The following is a 20,156-nucleotide window of genomic DNA, read 5'->3' as shown; positions in this document are numbered from 1 at the left end:
CTTATTCTGGGAGTCAAGGATAGGTTCTTAGTATGTGTGACCCTTCACCAGGGCTCCTGGGATGACGCCTGTGTTGAGGAAGGCACCGAGTGCTTAGCTAAGGTCATGGTGACTAGGAAGGGATGGGTCAGGATTGTTAGTTCCTGGACTCCCAGCCTGCAGACAGCAAAAGTGACAGGGCTGCGGTGTGACTTCTGGCGTGGGTGACCTGGAGTAGCTTCTGACGAGAATGCCCTCTTCCCCCTGGAAACATGACCGAATACAGTGACCCAGGGCTTCTTCTTCAACAGGCTACTCTCCTCTCATGGGGCACCTGGCATCTAGCTAGCTGAAAACGGAAGTTAGGGCCTCGGGGGATATGTACTGGGACTGCAGGTCGACTGAGGTGGATGATAGCCATGGTGAGGGAAGGGGGCGAGAAGGCTAGGAGGAGGAGACTCTGCTCTGAGTAGCATCTCCACTTCTGTATGGGCAGCCGCAGCAGCTACACCAGGGATGAATGTTCTACAAAGGCAGGAGGGTCCAGGGCAGGCCTTGCATCCCTGAACACTTGAGCCTGTTGGGCACAGGTGTGACCAGCTTCACTCTCCTGAATGGCGACTCAGGCTCAGGGCGTAGAGTGGTTGCTAATCTTGCAGCCAGCCTAGGAGAGAATCATGTAACATGTTGCTTTATTTTTATTTTTATTTTTATTTGAGACAGGGATTCTCTGTGTAGTCCTGGCTGTCCTGGATCTCTCTCTGTAGACCAGGCTGGCCTCTAACTTACAGAGATCCACCTGCTTCTGCTTCCTGAATGCTGGATTTAAAGGTGTGTTACACTACTGCCTGGTGACACTTTGCTTTTTAAATTACTGACCAAGCTTTTAATTGGAAGAGCAAACCTCTCTCTGTTAAAATACAAACAGAGAACACTGTAGAACGAGACAGAATGTATCCTCCTTCCTACCATGAACCTGGGTCCTCAAGCGTCTTCCAGTAATGGCTGGCCAGAGCCATTTTGTCCCCTTAGCCCCTCTGGGAGCTGAGCTAGGCTCTGTACTACGTGGATAATAATCAGTGCCGATTGAGCTGGATATAGACTAGGCCATCCTTGTGCTTCTAGACAATTCCTAGGGGTTGGACTGCAGAATAAGTATGTCACCCTGAATTTTGCAAGGGATGCCAATTAATTTGTGTGAACTTTTATTAAAGAAATTTTTGTTGTTGTTGATATAGGTTCTCATGTAGCTCAGGCTGGCCTCATACTCACTATGTCTCCAAAGACAGCCTTGAACTCCTGACCCTCCTGCTTCTTTCCAAGTATTGGGATTATGGACACATGCCACTATTCCATTTGAAGCAGTGCTTGGGGTATAACTCAAGGCTTTGTACCTGCTAGGAAAGTTCTCTACCAATAGGACCACATTCCTAGCCTCTGAACCTGTATTTAGTTTAGTCTTTCTACTGCTGGGAGTGCAGAGGGGCTGGTCTAGAGTGACTCCAAGGAATGCTTGCCCAGATGGCTGCTTTCTTTCCTGTGCTGTCTAGGATTTAAGGCAAAGTGGGTTGAGCCCAGCTCAGAATTGCTTATGTTTGTGGTTACAGACAGGAGGGATATACTAAAGTGTCCACTTGGGTGATGTAGTCAGGTCAAGAGTGCCCCAGAAGCTCCAGGCCTTGGAACTTCTTTATCCTCTTTGACCTTGACCCTGGGCATCATCTGTGAATCTAGAATAAACCTTCTCTGGCTTTCTGTGGTAACACTTTGTGTGCTGTGACACAGGATATTGTCCCGTTCCACTTTGTTCTGGGTTGAGCATCCCAGCTCCTTTCAGGCTCTCTAAAGGCCCAGGCAAGAGTCTACAGAACACTCCAAGAATATCAGGGGGATACCAACAGAGAAGAGAGGACATGCTTTTCCAGAGGTGATTAGGCCCTGCCCTAAAACCTGCTATCCCTGCCTCTCTCCCCTCTGACCCTCTGTAGACATTTCTTTGCGAGGGCTCTTGGCTCCGAATGTGTGACACAGACTCTAGCACTGAACCAGTTCCTTTCAAAACCATGACACACATATTCTCTCTAAGGAGATCGTCTCCCCCAGAGCCCAGCCCAATGGCTCAGATAAATGCAGGAACATGGCTTACACTCTAAGCCAGTCCCACCCTTCCTGTCTGACTCTGGACCTTTGCCCACCTACAAGTGGCGATTGTCTGTCCATCTTACTGCCAGCCACCTGCTCAGAGGCAGGAGGTGTGGAGGCTGTGCCCTACAAACCTTATCTGAAGGGTAAGAGGTCCAGTGTGAGGCCCATGGGGGACATCTGCTTTAGGTGACAAGGCTTATCCTATACCCAGGAAGGCAAGGAATTGGGGAGCACATTGACTTTATCCTAATGAGGGAGGCTGGGCCTTGTCACAGCAGATATACAGTAGAGGATCTCTGGGATTTTCTATTGCAGTGGACACAGCCATTTCTAAAAGCAGTTTTCATCTCACCAGGGGCCATACAAACTCTTTTCTCTGAGCTGGTCTCCTCCCTGCCCGTTGGTTACTGTCTTTAACTCAATCCTCCTTGTCACCCTTTACAGCAGCGGTTCTCAACCTGTAGGTCACAAGCCTTCTGGGGGGATTGAACAACCACTTCACAGGGGTCGCCTAAGACCATTGAAAAACACAGATATTTATATTACAATTCATAATAATAGCAAAATTACCACTATGGAGTAGCAGTAAAATAATTTTATGGTTGGGGCTCACCACAATGTGAGGAGCTGTACTAAAGGGTCACACATAACATTAGGAAGACTGAGAACCACTGCTTTAGTAACCGTATGATCATCCACAAAGGTTCACGCTCAAGAACCTTGCAATCAAATTACGAGTAATAGCAGTTATCACAAAGAAATCTCATAATGATGTAAGTTTACAATTTTGTGTTGGACTGCATTCATAACTATCTTTAACCACGTGTAGACTGTGGGCAGAAGTCTGGGCACCTTGAACCAGAGCATCCTATGCTTTCCCTTCACTGCCTGTAAAGGTGGCATCTGCTTCCTGAATGTCAGATTCATGCCACTTAATATCTCACACGGTAAGGTCCATGAGGGCAGGGATTCTATTCCAGGGCTTGGAGAACTCCCTGCAGGTAGCAGGAACCTGATAAAACATATTCACAGAATGGGCAAAGTACAAGACAAATCCATGCTGAGGATTTGGGTGCTTGGCCAGCCTGGGGCTTGAAAACAGTCTGTACCATTTTGCTCCCAAAGTACGTTACTCATTTGCAAAGAAATTCCTCATGCATTATCTCTTTTGTTCTTCTTAGAAACCCAGAAAGGCAGGTGGTGTGAGTACAATTTCCTCACTTTACAGAAGAGGAAATGGGGGTCCTCAGAGGTGACGTGGCAGGCCCAAGGTCACAAAGGTCTCCACCTCCAGTGTGCTGATTTCTCTCCTGCGTCTGGATGAACTTGAGTGGGAAAGGGGGAACTGACAGCTGCAGAGAGAGCTTCTGGGACTATGTGGAGGGCTTCTGGAACTGCAGGGCGAGGTTCTATGACTGAAGGAAGAGTTTCCATATCAAGGTTGACTTGGAACTGCATAGTGGATGTGAAGGCTCGGGAGTCATTCCAGTTAGCAAGCCTTAGAGATAGTCTTGTCAGGAGATGTGAATACAGTCTCGGGTGTCTTGTGCACAAGAGCTGGAGGGAAAGGCCAAATGGGACTGGAGGGCCATGCTTATCGACTTCATTATGTCTAAGATCCAGGCAACTTTCTTTCCAGTGAGGGATGCAGTCTGCTGTAGTCTTATGGGTCTGGAGACAAAGTCCAGAGAAATTGCATGATCAGCTTAAGGACACACAGTGGTAGTTGGGATAGGAAACGTGGTGATAGCTGAGATAGGAAACCCAGTGATGGCTAGGACAGGAAACCCAGTGATGGCTGGGACAGGAAACCCAGTGATGGCTGGGACAGGAGACACAGTGATGGCTGGGACAGGAGACACAGTGATGGCTGGGACAGGAAACCCAGTGATGGCTGGGACAGGAGACACAGTGATGGCTGGGACAGGAGACACAGTGATGGCTGGGACAGGAGACACAGTGATGGCTGGGACAGGAAACCCAGTGATGGCTGGGACAGGAGACACAGTGATGGCTGGAACAGGAGACACAGTGATGGCTGGGACAGGAGACACAGTGATGGCTGGGACAGGAGACACAGTGATGGCTGGAACAGGAGACACAGTGATGGCTGGGACAGGAAACCCAGTGATGGCTGGGACAGGAGACACAGTGATGGCTGGGACAGGAGACACAGTGATGGCTGGAACAGGAGACACAGTGATGGCTGGGACAGGAAGGCTGGCATGTGCTTTGTCTTCTGGAGAGGGACACTTGTTTAATATGCATTGGGGCCTCAGTCTAAAATCTATTTGAGAATGGTTTAGATGTGTATGTTTGGGGGGGCTCCCAATACTTTCTGTTTAATAGTGCTTGAGAATTCTGAATGGCTGTCCCTTGCCCTGTGATCTGGATACCATATACCAACAGTTACAATGAGCATGGGACACTCCCACAGTCAGCTTTGGGTTGGGCAATCTGTCTAGCCATCTTTCTTCATTGTATCCTAATGAGTCAGTGCAGGCTCAGTTCCTGCTGCCAATGTTCAGCGGCACCCCCCCTCACACCTTCCCATTGGCTCTACTATCTTGTAACTCATTACAAATACCCAAGAGCAGCTCTTTATGGGAAATCTTAAAGGCCAAAGATACAGGAACTGCAGTTTTCCCTGAAGGCACCCCATACTCATGTCTCCTGATTCAGCAAGACGTACAGATGGCTTGAGGTCTACACCATGCCTGTTCTCCAACATCATTGTATAGTATTACTGTGTTCCCACCTGTCCTCATGTACCTACCACATGCTCGGTTCTGGGACACAGCAAGGAGGTGGGTAGAAAGAATAGTAAGAATACGGTCCTAGACATGATGGCTCTATTTCTGCCTTTGCTCTAGTTGTGTAAGCTTGACAAGGCACTCAACCCCTCTGTACCTGGGCTCCATATCTTCAGGTGGGGGGAAATGAATTAATGCGTCTACCTCCCAAGATGCTTCTGAAGACTAAATGAGTTGAAAAGAGTGTTTTCTGCACATAGTAACCATCTATAAATATTCAACAAATGCTGTGTTATCATGGGATTCCGTCCTTAGAAGTGCAGGGTTCAGAGCTTGAAAGATCCTTAGAAAACATGTAACCTGATTCCTTCATTTTGCAGCATCAGAACCTGATGCTTAAAGAGCTGGCTCTCAGAGCTGGTGTGCCCAGGCCCCAGGCTCCCCAGGCAGTCTTGCATCCTGGTGTCACCGTACTTGTTGTCAAGGACATGAGATATTTACAAAGTGCTCCACAACTATGCGAGGGGACAAAATTAAATTCTCCCTCAAGTGGCCACAGAGTCTATAAGAGGAGATGGCTTGTTGCTCTATGGTGGCCTGCCATCAACCCAGACCCTCTATCTGAGCAGCTGCTGTTTGGTCTTTCTCCCAGCCAGGGGGAGTGAAGGAACAAACAGGGAAGCAAACATCCATTTGTCTTGAGGAGCCTGGAGCATCAGGAGAAGTAATCGAGATCTTGTTGCCCACGGCTGAGAGAAAACCTGTAATTAATCTGACTGCCCCTCTGATTTTCTCTGTCCTTTTTGCCACCAAACACTGTCTGCTGGCTGTCAGCTTCCTCTCCGTCCCACCTGGAAAAAAAATCACAATTAATGATGTGTCAGCCCCACGAGGACAGAAGGGGATAGCGCAGGGACTGCTGTGTGAGAAGGGTTGCCAATCAGTGCAGGTGGGCTGGGGGGACAGGACTGTCATGGGTTGGCCTTAGGCTGTGCTTGTCCACTCCATCAATTGGCCACTAGTGTGAGTCAGTGAATGTTTATTGAGCTTTGGTGCAGAAAAGACCCTACTGCATGTGTGTTAGGTAGTTGTGTGCCTGGAGGAGATGTTTCCTGCTCTCCATGGCAGCGTAAGTGTCAAGGGAAACACTGGCTCGTTCACGCAGTTGTATTTACTTGTGGAGGCCTCTTGTGAGCACTGTCCAAGGTGCTGGAGGCTCTGCTGTGTGGGGGAGGGAGAAAGCCCTTGCAGGGTCCATCTGGCTCACGCCTTTAATCCCAGGACTCGGGAGGCAGAGGCAGGAGGATCTCTGTGAGTTTGAGACCAGCCTGGTCTCAAAAAGCTAGTTCCAGGACAGCTCCAAAGCCACAGAGAAACCCTGCCTCCAAAAACCGAAATGGGGGGAAAAAAGGAAAAAAAAAAAAAGAAAAAAAAGAAGTGGGGACAGTGAGGTCAGAGGTGATTGAGTCTGAGGCATGTTCAAGGAACACCTCTTTTGGCTTGGAGAAGCTGAATGGCCTGACCATTGTGACAGAGTGCAAATTAGGTTTCCCTTCTGGAAAAAGTAGGGCTGACAATTTTTTGGTGTTAGGAGGAAATATTTGGGGCAGGTATGTGGGATAGCAGAGGCAGAGAGGCAGAAACGCCGGCTCCCACCACAGTGCTCCACAGTCTTGGCCGTGAGAGGCTGTCACACAGCAGTGTGACCTTTGAGCTAGGTCAGAGAGGGTGAAGGGCCACAGATGGGGAGCTTGGATTGGGGCAAAATTCATACTTAAACTGTGAATTTGCATCCAACATGCTAAGTATCTGGCAGCTTACACAATTTCTGAGCTCATTCTCTGTATTCTTTCATTATTTCCACAGATACTGTGTGAGTACCTACTATGTGCCAGCCTGTGCCGGGCACTGGGGACACAGGTGGAAAAGTCCGAGTTGTTCCCTGCTTTTCTGGTTCTCGTCATCCCGGAGGTAGGCATTGCTTTTCTTGGGTTTTCAGTGGGTCTGAGGACTCTGGGTTCAGCGGTGTCCCTTTCTGAAGGTCAGGGCCAGCTCCAGCCTGCTTTGGATGTTGCCCCTCCTACTGTACTTGTGGTTGACTCGGCCACCCAGGGTGTCCGGAGGCGTGCTCCCAATGATCTGAAAGGCTCTACTTCTGATCCCTCGGCCTCCCAAGTCTGGCTGTATCCCAAGTTCTAGAACAGTGCTTGGCATACATTACAGCCTCCATAAATATTGTCGAATGGATAAATGAACTGTCAAAAGGAAGGAACTGTAAAAATCCAGTTATACTGTATCAAAGCAATACTAAATACAGTCATTTACATCAGATGCCTTCCATTTGTGCCTAATCAGCACCTGGCACGGTAATTATCGTGTAGACGGCTAAGTAGGAGTCAGATTAGCCCTGTGCATTTTATTTGATGACAGAATTACACTCAGTTCATGCAGGTGTGACTTTTGTTGTGCCTGGCTCCAAAGCCTGGCTAAAACTAGAGACAACCTTTCAGAACAATGATTTCTAAGGTCCTGGGAGCCCTGAACCCTGAACCCAATGGTGAGAGATCATCTCCCAGGCCTTACAAGAATGAAAAGGACCATCTGTGGTATGAGTGGGAGGCTCAGTGGTTTGCCGTACCCCCTCCCCAGGCTTGAGAGAGTCCACCACCAAACAAACTCTGTTACAGATGACGAGGCTACACGCTCAAGGTCACACACAGCCAGGGCAGGCAGGCCCCCTGACTCCACCTCCGTCTCCATTTTAACAGTTGGCTTGGGAGATCGGAAAGCTGGAGACTTTTCTGTTCCTCTCTAAAAGCCACAGAAGATTGACATGTGGGCCTTACACTGACATGCAGATGGACCTAGTCTTAAAACACTAGCTGCCAGATTAAAATATTTGAATAACTTAGGGGCAGAGAAACTGGTATTCTAGCTTATATCATACCCACCCCCTCCACCCCCACAAGAAGCCATGAGCCTCCTCTCCTGCTAAGACTAAATGAGGCAGGGTGAGCATCCCTGTCTCGGAGTCCTAGGTGCACAGATACAACCCTGCCTTAGGTGTGCTTGCACTTCATTGTGGAGAGAGTCAATCATCAAGAAAATTCAACGTTACCATAATAAGTAAGAGCGCCAGCCCAGGAAAGCGGGCCCTGCTCCTTGCCTAGGCAGCAGAATAGAGAGGACCCTGCTGGCCGAGGTATGGGTGAGATAGGCCTAAGGCTGTGAGACAGCTGTGCACGTACCCCTCATTTACCCTGTGGTGGTGAGGGTGAGAGAAAGATGCCCTCCCCTCCCCTTGATCCTGCCACCTGTGGTGGGCGAGGGAGCTGACTCTCCCTCTCCCTTACCAACTACAGCACTTGGGAAGGTGCACCCTGCACCTCACCTGGGCAGCACGGTAGAGCTGACCCTGTTGGAGGAGGTGTGGCTGAGCCAGCCCTGATGTTGCGAGCGTGGGAGAGCTGTCCCTGCCCCTCATCAGCTGCAGCACTGTGGCCCCTCTACCTAGCTTGGGCAACACAGTAGAGCTGGACCTGAAGGTATGGGTGTGACAGAGCTGATCCTGAGGACAGGAAAGCAGAACTGGGCCCCCCCCTCCTCTTGCTCATGCCTGCAAGGGGTGAGCTAGCCCGGGCAATGCTGGAGAGTGCACCCTGGTGGTGAAGACGGGGAAGAGCTGGCAGGCTGACCAACCCTGCGACTTCCCAAGAACCAGGGTTTTGCATTGGTCCCACCCCAACATCCACCCCACCTGTGATCTGCTGAAGCGTGCGTGAGGTGGGGGAGGTTCTGGGCTTCAGGATCTCATCGACATAGGGCAACAGTAGGATGTCTAGGAAGAGTCCCAGTGAGGGCCGAGCATCAATGATTCTTTGTGATCAACGACTGCGTGTAAACATGTATGGATAAAGGGGTTTACTGTGTGACTCACTGCAGCTTCCATGAGGAGATTTCCCCCTCTACCCCTCTTTCCCCCCTTTTCTCTTAAATTGGAGGGGGTAGATGGGATTAGGAGGGAAAAATGTGAAAGACACAAAGAATAAATAAAAAGAAAGTTAAAAAAAAAAAAAGAGTTCCAGCCTTCCCTTAAGAGCAGCTTGGCTTTAATCTGCCTCTACACCAACACCCAGTGCTGTGATTTGAATTGCCAAATGCTTCCCACTGGCTTGTGTGTCTGAGCATTTGGTACCTGGGTGGTGGTGCTGTTTAGGGAGGTTGTAGAACTTTCAGGAGGCGGAGCTTAACTGGAGGAAGTGGGTCACTGGGGAGTGCAGCTCATGGGTTCCAACCCTGCCCTGCTTTTAGCCTGAGCCCTCTGCTTCCTCGCTGCTGGGATATGGGGAGTCCCAGCCATACACTCCTGCCACTGTGAGCTCTGCTATGACTTCCCCTCTCAAACTACAAGCCAAAACAAATCCTCTTTGAAGTTACTTCTAGCAAGTATTTTGTCACAGCAGGGAGAAAAACACCGACTACATCAAGAATGAAAGGACATACTCTGGGCCTGGTTTGTCACCATTGGAGTTTCCTTTACTCCTCTGTTCCTTCCTTATCATTCTCCGCCTCCCTGCAGCAGGGGGCTGTTTGAGGCCTGATGTTCATTGAACAAATAGGCACCATGCATCCACTGTTTATAAGGAGACTCTGGGGACACCACAGAAAGCTGGGGACAGTCCTTGCTCTTAAGAGGCTCATGGAGATCCCAGCTGGAGACGTACTTCAGTCAGAGAGGAAAGTGCTACCTCTGAGTCACCACAGGCTGCAGTGCTGGCTCACAGAGGAGGAGGTAATTCTGGGGACCTGCTGAGGGAGGACACACACACACACACACACACTCCTCAGGGGAAGCTGCAAGGTATGATGGGAAGAGTGAGTGTGTTCAAATGTAGGATATTATGAAACACGGAACACTTCTAAAGCTTAACACACCCGAGGAACAGTGCACAAGGGCCCTGGCCTGTGCAGCTAGTATCCAGAGTAAGAAACAGATTTTCTGCTCTGCAGAGGCACCTGCATCAGTGTCTACCCTGAGCAGAGTTCTAAGTGGTTATTAGTTTTATATGATAGTGGGTTTCATACCTGCATGTAACTTGGAACATAGCCCCCTCCTGTTGTCCCTTTTTAATCTGTTTGTCCTTCCTCTGAGGCCATTTCTCTTCCCTCGCAGTTCCCTCCTGGACTTCCACATCGTCTTTCACTTCCACAACACATATGGCAGAGAACACGCTACTTGCACTTCTCAGTCTGGTTTGTTTCCATTAATAATAACATTGTGCTCTTGAGCTCTATCCATTGTCTTTCAGATGACATGATTCTTTCTTTATTGATGACTAATACTTTGTTGTATGTATGTATGCATGCATGCATGCATGTATGTATGTATGCAGGCATGTATGTATGTCACATTTCCTTTATCCGGTCATCTGCTGGCAGGCACCTAGGACAATTACCTAACTTCGCTTCATTAGTCTGGGTTCTCTTGACACAGAACTTAAGAAACAAATCTCTCTCTCTCCCTCTCTCTCTCTCTCTCTCTCTCTCTCTCTCTCTCTCTCTCTCTCTCTCTCTCTCCCTCTCTCTCTCTCTCCACCCCCTCCACAGGATTTATTGAAATGACTGCCATCCAGTTAATCCAACAATGATTATCTGTGAATAGAAATCCAGGAATCCAATAGTTGCTCAGTTCCACCAGGCTGGGTGTCTCAGCTGGTCTTCTGTGTATGATAGGCTCCTAAAGAAGTAGGCTACAATGTCAGTAAAGGAATGGATGTGTTAGCAAGGCAAGGTAAGCAAGCAAAGAGCAAAAGCTTCTTTCTTGTCCTTGTAAAGACTTCCAGCAGAAGGTATGGCCTATATGAAGGGTATGTCTTCCTGCCTCAAGACCTGAATTAAAGGCATGTGTCCTCCAGCTTTAATGTCCAGGTAAAAGGCCCAAGTGAATTCACCTACTTCAAATCAAGCAGAAAATCTCTCAACTGGTGTGCCCTCTACTTCTGAATTATAATTCGTTCAAGTTGACAACCAAGAATAGCCATCAAATTGGCCATTGTCAATAGTGCAGCAGTAACTCCAGATATGCAGTATCCTTAGTGTATGATAACTTCATTTCCTTCAGGAATATACCCAGAAGTCATACAGATAGATGATATAGCAGATTTTGTTTTTAAAGATCCTCCATACCAATTTCTACGTGGTCTGTACTTACTAATTTACATTTACACCAGCAACACATAAATATTTCCCTTTCCCTGCCATTATTTGTTACTCCCCCCCCCATTCTTGAAGTGTCCTGACTGGTATGAGATGGAATCTCAGTGTAGTTTTGAATTACATTTAATGGCTAAAAATGTTGAACCTTTCCCCATATATTAATTGACTATTTATACCTTTTAAGAAGTGGTTCCTCAGTTCAATTGCCCATTTATTGACTGGATTCTGAGTTCGTTGAGCATTCTTTTTCTTTGCAGTTCTTTGTATACTAATTCTCTGTTGCATGAATAGGTGGCAAAGACTTTCTACCATCATGTAGCTTGTGTCTTTACTCTAGATTTTTTTCCTCTGCTGAATCTTTTTAGTTTCATGCAGTCCTGTTTGTCAATTCTTACGATAATTTCTTGATCCATTGAAATCCTATTCAGAAAGTCTGCCTATACTTGCATTTTGAAGTGTTTTCTAGTTCTTTGGGAGGTTCAGGTCTTCTATTTATGTCTTTGATTAATTTTGGGTTGATTTTGGTTCAGGGTGAGACATGAGATCTAGTGGCTCTGAACTTTTCTGAGGATCCTGTGTTAAGGAAGCTGTCTTTCCTCCATCATTGGCCTTTGTCAACATTGTCGAAGATAATGGCTACAGGTGCTTGTGTTTATTTCTGGTTCCTCTATTCCATTGTTTTATGTATCTTACAGACTTTACAGCAAATTGTATGGTAGTAGGTTTTTCTTTGTCCAGATATGTTTTTATAAATGCATCAATCCCATTTCTTGTTATTATTGTTCTTAGGATTTTTGTATCCTTTTGATTCAATTTTGGTGGTCTTTTGAATCTGAAAATTGTATAGATTTTTCTAAACTTCTCAATTTATTGGGGTATACATTTTCAAATTAATTCCTAATTAATCATCCAGATTTCAGTGGTATATTTTGTTACTTATCCTTTGTTGTCTCTGAGTCTATTAATTTTGGGTCTCTTTCTCTTTCTTTTGTAAATTTTTCAACTTTCATTTATTTTTAATTTTTAAAAAAGATTTATGTATTTATTATGCTATAGTGTTTTGCCTGCGTGTATGCCGGCATGCCAGAAGATGGCATCAGATCTTATTATAGATGGTTGTGAACCACCATGTGGTGCTGGAAACTGAACTCAGATCCTTTGGAAGAACAGCCAGTGCTCTTAACTTCTGGGCCATCTCTTCAGTCCAACTTCCATATACTTGTAATGCTTCTTTAACTCTTGCTGTTGGATATTGTTTCATTCTATTATTATAAGAAGAAGTCACAAGATACTATTTATTTTTTTGGTATTTGTCAAGATTTATTTTGCAACCTAAAATATGATCTCCGTAGGAGAGAGCTGCTGAAAGGAATGCATATTCTGCAGTTTGGGATGTAATGTTCTTTAGGCATCTGTTAAGTCTATAACATAACTAAACTCCGAAGTTTTCTCATTGATTTTGGGGGATTTTTCTGACACAGCTGTTGATGAACATAGAGGTACTGAGGTCATTCACTATTATTATATTGGGGCTTTCCTGTCCACCTGTGTGTTTGTTTTATAAAGCAAGGGTTGCCGATGCCTAGTGAACATGTTTTTATAGTTATTGTATCCTCTTGATATATTTGTTCTCTTTACCAATATGTAGGCTTTTTGTTTTTGTTTATTTGATATTTGCTTTGGTGTCCTTGAGTTTTGAGGGTATATTTGTGTGTGTGTGTGTGTGTGTGTGTGCGTGTGCGTGTGCGTGTGTGTGTGTGTGTGTGTGTGTGTGTGTGTTTAAATATTACTTCTGTGTTTGCTTCTGGATTCCATTTGCCTGGAATATCATTTGCCACCCTTTTCCTATCAGTCTGTGTATTCCTTTGCCAATGAAGTGTGTTTCTTGTAGGCAGCAGGCAGTTGAATCTTTATTTCTTACCTAATTAGCCAGTCCATGCCATTTAATGGGAGAGCTAAGATCATTTGCATTGGAATTCTAGTAGAAGGGTATCAGTTAATTATCATTTTACTGTTTTTTCCTAGTGTGTGATTCTTTTCTAATTCTCATTTGCTTGTTTACTGTTCTGGAGATACATTCTTCCCTATGCTTTTGGAGTTGTGTTTGTCTTCCTCTACTCTGTAAAATTCTGGTTTTATGTCCTTTAGATTTTGTTTCTCTTAGAGGGTCTTTATATATTTCCTTTAATTCTGAAGGTTAATTGTGGTGGATATTGTAGTCTAGATTGGTGGGGTTTCTTTCATAGTTGAAATAAATCATTCCATTCTTTCCTGGCTTAAAGTTTCTGTTGAGAAATCCAAGGTATTCTAATAGGCTTATCTTTAGAATGAGTTAGTATTTCTCTCTGACAACTTCCAATAGTCTTTCTTTTGTACTCTTGGCTTCTTAACTGTAATATGTGGAGCTTCTCTTCTGGTCCTATTCGTTTTGGCTACTAAATTATTCCTGTTCCTGTATGTCTGCATACTGGAAACTTCTTGATATCATTTCACTGAATAGGTTTTCTGCCCTTAGTCTATACTTCAGCACCAACTTTTACATTGAGATTAGATAAATTTGTTTTTTTTAATTATCCCAAGAGTCTTGTATATTTTTTACATTTTAAAAATTGTTATTTTCAGGCTGGAGAGATGGCTCAGAGGTTAAGAGCACTGACTACTCTTCCGGAGGTCCTGAGTTCAATTCCCAGTAACCACATGGTGGCTCAGAGTCATCTATAATGAGATCTGATGTCCTCTTCTGGCTTGTAGACATGGAGGCGGGATGTTGTATTCATAATAAATAAATAAATCTTTTTAAAAATTGTTATTTTCTGAGTATTATAATTTATAAATCTTGTCTCCAGCCTTGAAAGTTTCACTTTTAATTGGTATAGTCTTTTGGTAAGGGTTTCCACTGGGTTTTTCAATTTAGCTTAATGGGATTTTCATATCCACGATTTCTGTTTAATTCTTTTAAATTTTTTTTTGTCATTTGAACTTCTGATTCATATTGTTTATTGCCTTCCTTAATTGGTCCAATTATTTTCTATGCATTTTCTTAGAACTCATTGGTATTTAAAAAGTCATTTTGTAAAATTCTTCATTCTAATATTTCATCTTACTCATTACCTTTGGAGTCATTTGCTATAAAATTATAAGCTTTGGAGGGAGTTTTGCTGTCTTATTTTCATTTATCTTTTATTTCTATGTTGAGACTAGTATATGTTGGAATGGATAGCTCTTACATAGGTTTTTTTTTTTTTGAAAAAGGGTTTCTCTGTGTAATAGTATAACTGTCCTGGAACTTGCTCTGTAGACAAGGCTGGCCTTGAACTCACAGAGATCCACTTGTCTCTGCCTCCTGAGTGCTGAAATTAAAGGCATGTATTATCATGCACAGCTAATTATTCACACTTTCATGTGAGAGTCTCTTGATGATATATCCTTTGGTAGCAGATTATTGTGAAATGGGTTTTGTACTATAACTTCTCTGTTAATTTTTTTAGGGTTTAGTCTGTTTTGATATAGTACATACGCTGCCAAAGCCTATAGGTTGTGCTTTCTCTGTATGTCTCACAAGAGTGGGGTACTTCTAGTGCATAAGGCAGATGCATTGTAGACAGTAGAGTATATGAGGTTATTATGAGGTTATGTCCTCTGTCATTACTCCTCTAATCTTGCATCAATGTACAGCCTGAAGGGATACTGAATGAGATACACTGTAGTCCTACATAGATACATTATCCACACTTTGTTATTGTTTGTCGCTGATATTTTTATGTACTGCATCCATGCCTACCTGGATCCTGGTCTCCAGATGAACATTTTTTACCCCCTTTTTGTTGTATTGAAGTATTCACTGAAGAGTAGGGTTGGGTTGTGTTTAGTGCAAGGTGGCCAGACTGTTTAGCAGGGATGAGTGTGCAGTTCAGCAGCAGAGCATCTACTGTTATGCTCGGCTCCCAACCCATGAAGGAGGGGAAAGACAAATAGCATCAAATAGTGATGAACCGGGTAGAAAAAAACCACGAAACTCAACACCCACAACTCTCAACCTTGACCACAGCAACAGGAATAGTGGTGACAGAAATAATACAAACAGAAGAAAAAACTTAAGACATGATAAGAAAGGTACAGTTAGGAGACAAGATGAAGCAGAGTGGGAGTAAAAAGTCAGGGCATTCAAAAAGTGAAAGGAGAAAACAGGCAAAACTAGAAAGTGAAAGAACTTGACTGCCAGAGGGAGAGGAAGGGAAAGAACAGTTAATCCCTATGCCAAATAATTGAAAATACAGAGAAAAAGAGAGGAAGGAAGAGAAATGTATGTGTTTGACCAGGTCAGACGAAAATGAGTCTCAATAAAAACATTGAAGTAAGTACTGTCTCTGCTGGGGCGTTGATGTGGGCAAGGGTGGGTGGGAACTCACTGCTCAGCCAGTTTGCTCCTCTTCCCCTGTCTTCTCCAGCTGTGTGTTCCTTGCAGAGAGCAGAGCCTGGGGTTAGTTGCCCTCCCTTTGCTAGGGTTACTCTATGGGAGTGCTTTAGGACCAAGCAGGTGGGAAGAGTTTTGTTTCCATGCTTGGTAGTACAAAGTTACATGGAAGCAGATTCCTTCCAGTCCAAGTTTACCCCGAGTAGATTATTTCAAAGTATTTCCAAGGCCAGGTTGATGCTGAGCTCCATTGGGGTCTGGGTCTCAGGCATCCCCATGAAGCACCCCAAGGAGGTCAGGACAACAAATTGTGTACTGCACTGAAGGGGTACAGTGGGCCTCTGATTTTCCAAAGTCTGTGTTTTCCCAGGGCGCAGGGTCTACATGCAATTGTGTGCACCTACTTAGTTTTCTGACCCTCTTTGGCTGCCTGCTGGGAGTCCCAGTCTTAAGGGAAAAGAAATTCCATTTAGTTTTGTATCTCTGACCCAAATCCTACTGTTTATATTTTTTTCAATGAACTTGCTTTAGTAGCATTCTACAGGGACCACTCTGGGTTGCAAGGTAGATACTGGCTGGGAGATATGGTAATAATTGCTGTGTGTTCTAGGGAAAGGGAAAATGGAGAGATTTGGTTTCTCCAGGCAGGGGCTTGGTTAGCTGCAACATCTTCAGTGTGGTTCTCCATTTAGAGCACCAGCCTTCTGTGGTGAGACAGGCAGAGAGAGCATTGCTGGCGAGCCAGAACACCCGGCAGTCCCAAGAACAGCTAAATCCAGACGGCCTTTCTTTCCCGTCTGTGTCTTCCTCGTGTTTCTCTCTATTTCTCTCTGTTGCAAGGATCTGTGGGCTCCATTTCTCTTTCTGTCCTCTTTCGAGTGCATGAACGTTCATGATTGTGGAAGCGCATATATGTGCACATGTGTGTGGAGACAGGGGACAGCTTAGGTGTTGTCCACCCTGTATTTTGAGTTGTAGTCTATCACTGTCCTGGAGCTCGCTGAGTGGGCTGGACAGACTTGCCAGATAGTCACAGGGATCTGCCCAGCTCTGCTTTCTCCATACTAGGATTACAAGCACACACCTGTCTTTGTTGTGTGGTTTCTGGTTACAAAATCCAGGCCCCTCATGCTTGCAAAGCAAACCCTTTCTTGGCTGAGCTATCTCCCCAGCCCGTGATGTGTGCTTTTGCTTGCCCTCTGCTTTAACAGGCATAGACTCTGGGTCTCCCCCAGTCTCCGTGTGTCTAGTATTGAACTCTAATGCATCCCTCAGCTACTCACTCACTGAGAAGCTGTTTCCTGGCAGTGTTAATTTCAAACTACAGAGAAGCTTAAGGGCGCTGCTTGTTTCTAACCCGTCATTTTGGTGACATTTCTTCACCGACTAAATGTTTGATTGCAGAGCACTTTTGTTTGTTTTTACGCTTTAGAGTCATGCTGTGCGCAGTTTTATGTCTGGTGTCTTTTCCTTAGTGTTGTGTCAATGACAATCCTTGTGCTATGGCATGTAGTGGTTGGTCATTAATGTCCCTGCCTTTATCACATGTGTTGTGTGACTATATATTATATTTCTCCATTCGGCCACAGGACACTTCGGCAGCTTCCAGTTTGGGCAAATACGAAGAAGGACTCTGTGAACATTCTAGGATGTCTTTAGTGAGCATGCATGCACTTCTATTGGAGAAATAGCAAGGAGTGGAGCTGCTGGTTCATGGGTAATTTTGTAAAGCTCCAGCAGACCAGTTCTCCAAAGCACGTACATGATTTATGTTTTCTCATGGTGTGTTAGAGACCTGGTTGCTCCATGTTCTTGATAACGCTGTGTAAATGCTGTGGCTTAAAATGTGCATCCTTGATGCCAGTGGATCTGAGCATCTTTTCAAATGTGCACAGGCCATTGATTATATTAGTTAGTGAAGTGTCTGCTCACTGGTTTTCTGTTGATTATCTATAGGGTGGGAGGGGAAGACATTTTAATATTTGTCTCCTTTTCTAGAGCATCCAGGATTAAATTCCCAGGTGCTCAGGGCTCTCACTTTCATCTCAGTTGTGAGGCAGAACTGGCTTGTTACAGATGCTGAGTCTTAGAGTAAGTGAGAGGTCATGGGAGGGTCAGTGGCCCTGCTGCCCTGGGGAGGGGCAGCCCCATTTGACAGCTTTGATTTTGGTATTAGGTAGATGAGGAGGTAGAGGAAGGGTGTGAGAGAAGGGCTTAGCTAGCATCTGGCAGATGAAGCAGATGCAGAAACTCTGTATTGGGCTGGGAAATGTACCTCTGTCGTCTCTTTGCTGGGAGGAGATATCTGTTTCCCAACCCAGCCATGGAGGAACTGACACGCATGTAGTCCTTCATTTAGGGCCAGCCTTACATAATGTAGCTTTCCCTGCATTATCTTGGGCCTCAGACCAGCTCCACCAGGAGGGAATTAACACTTATACAATCAAGGAAGCCACAATAAGACCAAGAGAAGCCTCGTGACGACCACACAGGTGGCGGGTAGGAGAGCTGTATTTGGACCCATCCCATGTGCTTGAGAATAGCCCTCCTCATGCTTTCTCTTCTGCGTACCCATGGCTTCTGTTCCTTAAGACAAACCCAAGGTCTTGATTCTTACTAAGGAAAGCAAGGTACCGTGGGTCCTTCAAGCTGTTAGAGCAGCCTGCCCTGTGTTCCTTGGAGGCTTTTCTTTGAATCCCGGTGAGTGTAGGAGAGCCAAAGACTCCAGTTCTAGGGCTTTGCCTGCAGCTCTCTCATGGGTCCTGCCAGAAGTTCTCCCTGGAGGGGCGGTCAGCTCTCCCCGCCGAGGTTCTCGGGTGCTCTCCGGAGCCTCTGTCACTGGGATGGACCAGTTGGCTGCCTAGCCTGTATAGGACTCACTCGCTTCCTCCGCTCCCTCACAGCGTTATGTCATGCCCAGACCAGCAGAGGGCTCCATGAGGAGTTATAGAAGATGCCCCGCGTCTCCGCGCCTTTGGTGCTGCTTCCTGCGTGGCTCGTGATGGTGGCCTGTAGCCCACACTCCCTGAGGATCGGTAAGTACAGTCTGGCTCTGGGTGACAGTCTCACTGCCATCCCAAGTGTAAACACAGGAAATGCCTTCATACTTCACGGGCTCTGTGGGTCGCTTCCCTGACCTCCCTGAGTGTGGCTGTGACGGACATGGAGGTGGTGGAGGCAGAGGTGGACACAGATGTGGATGTGGTGAGGGGCCAACAGGCTGGTGGCTCCCATCGGCTCTCCCTGCCAGGCTCCATCAGCGTCTGGAATAAAATGCTGCTTGAGCCCTGGTTCAGTTCATGACAGATGTAGGGGCATGTGAAGGGGCAGCTGTTAGTGATCAAGGAGGGTAAAAATAGCCATGGGTATTCCAAATCCAGGACTGGAGATGAGCAGTTGCTCTTTTCTTCTGATTAGTCCAAGAAGAATCCAGAAAAAGGTGTTAAAATAATCTTTGGCAGTTTGGATGAAGTCCGGTGTGTTGGCTTGGTGATTCCTGCCCAGCTTGTTTGGAAGGGCCTTGAGTAGCTATCTGCTAGCCATGGGTGGCTCTGAGAGGGATGACAGGGCCACCTCAGCCTCTTTGTCCTTGTTGCTATGGGCATGCACCTCTAGGTGTGGACAAGTGGGGTTGTCACACCATTGGCACCTCTACTCTTGGCAGGTGGGTCTTGGGAAACCTGATGCTTTTTCCTCTGCAGCAAGCGAGTGAGCCTAGTCCACTGGAAGCCAAGGCACTGTAGATTCCGGGACCTAGAGACGCAGCTGTAGTGGTAGGGACGAGGACACCATCTACTCTAGCGAGAAGCCGCGCCTCCATCAGATAGATAGAGGAGGCAGCGCAGGGGACCTGTGGAGTCAGGTCAGGTGGGAGGGGGTCAGAGGTTAGGGATGTCTACATGTGTGTGTGTGGCACATGGGCTAATGTGTAATGAGGTGTCCAAAGTCTCATGGCCTGAAGAGCAAGACCTCCAGTTTTAGGTTAGATGATCATTCTCCTGGGCATGTTATGCAGCCAGACAACCCTGAATTCTTCATCCCAGACTGGATGTGGGTGGGGCCAAGTGGTTGCTTTGCTCACCACGGGAGCTTTTCTTTCCTTTGGACCCAGTGTCTCACTATATAACCCTGTCTGGCCTGGAACTCACTACGTAGGCCAGGTTGGTCTTGATTTCACAGAGATCTGCCTGGTTCTGCCTCCTGAGTACTAGGGTTAAAGGGGTGTGGCGTCATGCCCAACAGGGCCAGGATGTTCATGTGACACTGAAAGACTAGAGGCGATATAGAATAAAGGTGGCTTGATGCTGGGCAGGAGAGCCTTTCCCATCACAACGAGGACTGGCCTTACGAGCACCAGAGAGCCAACTACAGCCAAGAGGGCCAGGTATGGGCAAAAGGCAGGCTGATAGCTCAGACCACAGTTGGTCAGGCGTCACCTGCGGGAGGCTGAGCCTGTAGTCGCTGGAGCTGCTCCGTGCTATCTCATGGGCATACTTCTCCATGTGAATGCAGTGGCTGCTGATTGAAGTCTGAATTGTGGACAGGTGATCTAATTCCTCCCTCACCCTGTGCCCAACTCCTTGTTCTGCTTGCTTTAAAAAAGGCATTAAAAACAAGACCTTCCCTCCCCCTTCCTTATTCATTTCTAT

The 20,156-nt window shown here is 46.2% G+C and overlaps 1 protein-coding gene across 2 annotated transcripts in view; it reads left to right on the top strand.

Annotated features, from left to right (window-relative positions):
• The window catches only part of Grik4 (glutamate ionotropic receptor kainate type subunit 4), a 417,441-nt gene that overhangs the window by 117,481 nt on the left and 279,804 nt on the right, over positions 1–20,156 (top strand). For both annotated transcript variants that reach the window (XM_005069407.4, XM_040729877.1), the window contains exons 2-3: positions 6,744–6,848; positions 18,411–18,542. In XM_005069407.4, the coding sequence (XP_005069464.1) occupies positions 18,461–18,542 (82 nt within the window). In that variant the 5' untranslated portion in view covers positions 6,744–6,848; positions 18,411–18,460. The remainder of the gene's footprint in view (positions 1–6,743; positions 6,849–18,410; positions 18,543–20,156) is intronic.

The sequence above is a fragment of the Mesocricetus auratus genome, unplaced genomic scaffold (genome assembly GCF_017639785.1).
Source record: "Mesocricetus auratus isolate SY011 unplaced genomic scaffold, BCM_Maur_2.0 Super-Scaffold_100022, whole genome shotgun sequence".
NCBI lineage: Eukaryota > Metazoa > Chordata > Mammalia > Rodentia > Cricetidae > Mesocricetus > Mesocricetus auratus.
This window is presented reverse-complemented; position numbering and strand designations above follow the sequence as displayed.